Source organism: Rhipicephalus microplus, chromosome 4, assembly GCF_043290135.1.
Source record: "Rhipicephalus microplus isolate Deutch F79 chromosome 4, USDA_Rmic, whole genome shotgun sequence".
Lineage (NCBI taxonomy): Eukaryota > Metazoa > Arthropoda > Arachnida > Ixodida > Ixodidae > Rhipicephalus > Rhipicephalus microplus.
The window spans coordinates 76,139,035-76,145,377 of NC_134703.1; the positions used below are offsets into that span (position 1 = coordinate 76,139,035).

At 48.8% G+C, this 6,343-nt stretch overlaps 1 protein-coding gene across 1 annotated transcript; it reads left to right on the plus strand.

The window, feature by feature from the left end:
• The first annotated feature begins 3,039 nt into the window (after nt 1-3,039).
• LOC142814375 (uncharacterized) lies at nt 3,040-5,769 on the plus strand. The gene is made up of 5 exons (XM_075893104.1): nt 3,040-3,196; nt 3,719-3,882; nt 4,212-4,385; nt 4,841-4,984; nt 5,748-5,769. Exons 1-5 carry the CDS (start codon nt 3,041-3,043, stop codon nt 5,767-5,769), a joined length of 660 nt encoding a protein of 219 aa, XP_075749219.1. The 5' UTR covers nt 3,040.
• Nucleotides 5,770-6,343: the final 574 nt, after the last annotated feature.

Here is a 6,343-nt window from a genome sequence, read left to right on the forward strand (position 1 = left end):
ATTCTTTAAGGCTTACCATTTCAAATCGGGTCACGGAATTTCAAATGGTTCGTTCTTTTCTTCAAACCAAAACTGGAAGCATCAATAAACAAAGCCGCAAGTGCTATCCACCGCCCGTAAGTACAAATACTAGGCGAATTCGTGTTCTACACATCATTCCCATGGTCACTGAACGATCGCAGCGCCAGAGTTCCCTCTAGTTAAATTTAGAAAACTTTATGCTTTCTAGCACGTTGCTCGGCTGGTGCGTGTCCTCTTTGTCACCTTAGTTGCATGCTAGCACCCCAGCACGTGCATCCGGCTAATTATCTACTTGACTGGGCGGTATACTTGGCCAGTTAGGCTCGGACTTTCTATGACCAAGGTAATTAGGCCAAGTCGTAGTAAGACCGTGGTACTTACGCCACATCTTAGTGATACCATGGTAATCAAGTCATATAAAACTAGAACCGTGCCAACTAAAGCATGCTAGTTAGCTATACCATGCCAGTTAACACGACGTTATTTATGAGCACGCCAAGCAAAAGCGTTCTCACAAGAAGTTACTAATATTGTTACGGGTAACTTATTTAATAAATTAAATATGAGGCACTGTGCTCGGCGAACAAGATGGCGACAGTTCATAAACAACCAGCCACCAACGTCGTCTTTCTCTTTCTTCCAGACAGGCTGTGCCGGCTGTTGCGTATCATAACCCCCCGGTGGTAGAAGCACCGTCTCGGTGCTTGAGCGACTCGGATGCGGTAGAAGGAGGGTGATAGGGCTTGAGTCGAGCTATGTGCACGATGTCACTCGAAGGTGACGATGATGACGTTGAATCGGCTGGAACGATCTCGTAGGTAACGTCAGTCACCTGGCGAACGACACGGTATGGTCCAGTGTAGCGTGACAGCAGTTTTTCAGAAAGCCCTACACGCCGAGTAGGGGACCAGAGGAGGACAAGGGAACCCGGTGAAAAGTGCACGTTTCGATGATGGGAATCGTAGAGCTGTCTTTGGCGGTCCTGTGAAGCCTGCAGGCGGCTGCTGGCGAGTTGGCGTGCGTGGTCGGCTCGCGCGATGGCTTCGCCGACATACTCAGTGACCGAGGGCAGCAAGGTGTCAAATGGTAGGGCGGGTTCTCGGCCGTATAGAAGATGGAATGGTGAATAGCCGGCAGTGTCGTGACGTGACGAATTATATGCGAACGTCACAAATGGCAAATGAACGTCCCAATCCCGGTGGTCGGCCGCTACGTATTTAGAAAGCATGTCGGTTATGGTGCGGTTGAGGCGCTCCGTAAGACCGTTCGTTTGTGGATGGTACGAAGTGGCAAACTTGTGCTTGGCAGAGCAAGAGCGCAGGATTTCATCAACGACAGCTGATAGGAAGGTGCGGCCCCGGTCAGTAAGAAGTTGGCGTGGAGCTCCGTGTACTAAAATAATATCATATACCAGAAAGTCCGCCACATCGGTTGCGCAACTCGTCGGAAGTGCTCGTGTGATAGCGTACCGTGTCGCATAGTCAGTGGCGACAGCGATCCATTTGTTGCCTGAGCTGGAGATCGGGAATGGGCCAAGCAGGTCGAGGCCAACTCGAAAAAAAGGTTCGATGGGAATGTCGATTGGCTGAAGGAATCCAGCTGGTAGGGAAGATGGCTTTTTGCGGCGCTGGCAGGGTTCACAAGCGGCGACGTAGCGTCGAACAGAGCGGGCAAGACCAGGCCAAAAGAAACGACGACGCACACGGTCGTATGTGCGAGAGACGCCCAAGTGGCCCGCCAAAGGAGCGTCATGAAGTTGGTTGAGAATAGTCGCACGAAGATGTGCTGGTATGACGGGGAGCAAGTCATGGCCATATGGATCGAGGTTACGGCGATACAGGATGCCGTCTTTTAGCAGGAACATTTGTGGAGATGCGTCGCGAGGCCTTGACTCAAGTTTGCCAATGATGGTTCGCAGGGAAGCATCCAGGCGTTGTTCGTGCCCAAGGTTGAGTAGCTGCGTCACAGACAGAAGGTCTGGAAAGGTGTCAGTATGGGCAGCCTCCTCCACGGGGTAGCGTGATAAACAATCAGCATCTTGGTGTGACCGCCCTGTTTTGTACGTTACGGTGAACGTGTATTCTTGTAATCGTAGGGACCAACGAGCGAGGCGTCCTGTGGGATCCTTGAGTGAGGCCAGCCAGCAGAGCGCGTGATGGTCGGTGACTACCCGGAATGGACGCCCGTATAAGTATGGGCGAAACTTGGCGACTGCCCACACGAGAGCGAGACACTCACGTTCCGTGATTGAATAGTTGCGCTCGGCTGTAGATAGTAGGCGGCTTGCATATGCTATAACACGGTCATGTCCGCGTTGATGTTGCATTAGCATTGCCCCGATGCCATGCCCACTAGCGTCAGTGCGAACCTCGGTTGGAGCTGATGGATCAAAATGGGCTAAAATCGGCGGTGTTGTAAGGAGCGTCGTGAGCTGGGAAAAAGATGAGGCTTGATCAGCGCCCCAGAAAAACGGGGTGTCCTTCTTCAGGAGGTTTGTGAGTGGGCGTGCAATGATGGCGAAGTCCTTAACAAACCGTCTAAAGCCCCGACTCCACGCACGCGTTCGCGCGCGAGATTCTACGCGCTGGCGCGCTCATGCGTTTGGGGCGCCTGTGAACGGGGAGGGCGAGCAACCACATGAGAGGCGCGCGAACGCTCACCGCCCCGCGCTCGACTTGCGCAGCCCAATGTCGCTAGACCACACTGGCCAGAACTGCCTGACTACAGACACACATGCGCACTACTAACAGGCCGCAAAATAGCTACTAAAACGCATAAAAGCATTTCTTTTTTGTTTTGAGACGCCGAAAAAACTGTTTCTTGTCAACGCTAACTATCGACACGACTTGACACACACACACACACAGCAGCCGAGCCTAGCCACGAGCCGAGCCGAGCATCCGAGCCAAGTCGGCGGTTTTGTTTACTCGGTAGCGCAGTGTTTCGACATCGCCTCCCCTGGTTTTGCTTACCGCTCTTTTCAAGCCCGCTTCCGTTTATCCTGCTTCATCGAGAGAAAATGGTCGCAACGCTGACTCGCAGCCATCTGCTCCTGCTAGCTACGCGAGTAGCGAAGGCAATCGTCAGAAGGCGGCAGCGAAGGCAACGAGAGCACCGTTGCTGGGTGCGGCCTGTCTTCTTGGCGCGAAGACAGGAAGGCCTGTACCACACAGCCGTGAGTATCGTGTTGCTATTTCGCAGTTATGCTTAGCCCTATTATTGTAGGCATGGTTAGCTGAGTTGGTTAGTCACAACGGGAATTTTTGTTTGTGTTTTCTGAAAGCTGTATAGCGTCATGACCAACAGTGGGGTGCACACGTTGTAAGCGCTCGCTTCTCGTCTGTTGTCGGCGCTTTGTTTGCGCGAGCGAAGCATTCCGCCGCCTTGTAACCCGCAGCTAGCGTGTTCCTTTTTGCGCAAAAGAGGTTAAACAATGTGTGCCGCGCTAAGAAAACGTTTAATGCGCTTGGTATAAATTAAAATAAAATTCCAGAGTGCTCTAGATGCTCCATTTTATTCACCAGATTTTGTAGCTGCGACATGAGCTAGCTCCCTTAAAGATGGTACCTGTGCATCTTATAAATGCATGCTGAATTATCTACCCTTTTCATAGCCCGTTGGAGCTGGCTTACCCGGTGTACAAGTAACTAAAATGGTTGTGTCCATCTTCAACAGTACACTTTATTTCTCCCTACAGATGCGTCGAATGCGGGAAGGCGACCAGCAGTTTTTTTTTAAGTTTTACCGTATGTCACCCGCGCTGTTCGACAAGTTGCTGGGCTTTGTTGCTGCGGACTTGACACGGCAGCACTTCATACGAGAGCCCCTGGAGCCAGGCGAAAGGCTTGCAATAACCTTGAGGTTGGTACAGGTTGCCTTCTGATGCTGATGCAAGAACATAAACATGTCAGTGAACAGATCATAGAAGCATACGTCAGCTTATACAAATGGCTTTTGCATTGTGAAATGGCGAAATGGGCGTTGCAATCATTCATGCTTTCTCACATTGGCCAAGTCTTCAAACTTTTTTAATATAGATGCCCCTTCGTGTCAGAAAGCAATATTGCCATTTGCTTGTTACCTAAAGAGGCAATACTGTTCAGAGTTTGCATGTTATCAAACACTTTTGTTGCAGTTGTGCTGACCATGTATTGTGAATCGGAGGAGAAATTACTTTTTCTGTGTTGCAGCTACCTGGCTTCAGGGCTGGACATCTGCAATGTGGCCCTCGCCTACCGTGTCGGCATTGAAACTGCTCGGAGAAGCATTCACGTGACCTGTAGAGCCATTTGGGCTCGTCTGAAGGACCACTTTATGAAGGTGGGTAACGTCAGAGCCTGTATAAAATTTTCTTTCTGTAAATGGTACACTTCATATCTGCAGTACAAACAATTCCTTCGAAGACTCTGTTTAAATAAAAAAAATTTTATTATTGACAGTGCCTAAGGCAATTGTGATTAGCAAATACAATATATCCCTATGGGCTTTGAAAGCCTGGTGAACTATGTCTATTTGATTACTCTGGTTTTCAAAATGCAGTAATCACACCTTTGTGTTGTCGAAATAAAAAATGGGGTGGTAAAATGCACTGCGTTGACCGTGTACAACTGGGCAACAAAAGTGACACCATGCCTTCAGCATGATTGGAAGCTTACACCTTGTACAAAATTTGGTTCACCATGCCGTGGATCCATGCCCAAAGAGCATGCACAAGAGAAAAGTGAATGTCATTTTTTCACATTCCACCTCACAAAGATATTTAGCTAAAAATAGGTCTGTTCGGCCTACAAGTTTGTTCCTGGTTTCCAATTTATTCCAGGTACCAACCAAGGCTGACTGGGCCGAGATTGCTGGCGACTTCACCCGGCGTTGGCAGTTCCCAAACTGTTTGGGGGCTGTTGACGGGAAGCACGTCGCCATCACCTGCCCGCGGAAATCTGGAAGTGCCTTCTTCAATTACAAGGTAAGTCAGTCTGGCCATTTATGCACGTATACTGAAACGAACAGCATTAATGCGGGAGGGGTAGTGTGCCCTTGTCTGCTGGAGAATGTGCGGTGACAACATAGACAGCGAATGTGCACCACCCATTTGTAGGGGTGCGGTGCCAGTAGCGTAACTGTGACAATTAAAAAAGAAATGTTGCTAAGTGCAGTGGTATAAAAAGCTTCCAAACTCTGTAATGCAGGAAGTTGCCTAAAATTCTTCACCCCTTTCTTAAATTACCTTCTAATTTAAAATGCTTGGACAATGTCCAGAGCCTTGCCCTGCAATGCTATACTTTTTCTTTTCTTATGTACCACTTTTGAATGGTGCACATGGGCTCCAGAAAGCAGGGGAGAGAGGGAGACAGAGAAGGGGACTGAGCTCGCAGTTTGCCAAAACGAAGAAATACAGCCCCGTGGTCTATGTCGTTTTGCCAGAATACTTCATGTATGCAGTATTCTTCCAGTGCTGCGGCAGGTACTTATGACAGCTTGATTTGATGTTTACTTTGAAATTTAATTTCAACAGAGGTGTTTTTCAGAGCCCTTACGGCTAAATTAAATTATCACTGTGCATGCCAGAAATCTTTCACAATGAGCTGGTACAAATAAATGCGTGGCCAGCATAGGTGATTTTGTAAATTTTGTCATACTTTTTCTTTGTAATCGCTTATTATTGTAGGTCCCACCTACACATACAACTTTACATGTGCTAATGTTTGGTCTGACGCCTACTGCTGCAGGGTACTTTCTCCATTGTGCTGATGGCCGTGGTCGACAGCTCTTCGAAGTTCGTGCTGGTCGATATTGGGGCAGAGGGCCGCCAGAGTGACGGCGGAGTGTTCAAGAACACGAAGTTTGGGAAGGCCCTAACCGAAGGGCAGCTTGACATCCCCTCACTGGGGCAGCTCCCAGGCACCACAAAGGTGGCGCCGTACGCTTTCGTCGGGGATGAAGCGTTCCAGCTGCGGCGCGACTTTATGCGCCCTTTCCCTGCTAGACTCCTTGAAGATGAACGAAGAGTGTTCAATTACAGACTAAGCAGAGCACGGTATGATATCAGGTACTTTCTTTGGGTATGCTGAGCCTGCCATAATCAATGTTATACAAACACAGAAAGCACTTGAAATAACGTTTAATGCACACTTCGCAGCAAGACATCGATGAAGAAAAATAAAAACAATGAACACAAAATGCATAGCTTAAAAACAGTGGCTCTAATTTCACAATGTAGTGCATATAGTCAACCCCGTAGCTCAAGAACAGTGGCTCTAACTTGCGGACAAAGCAGCTGAACAAAAACAGTTCAGAGGAAAAACATCTAAAAACAGAAGGGGCA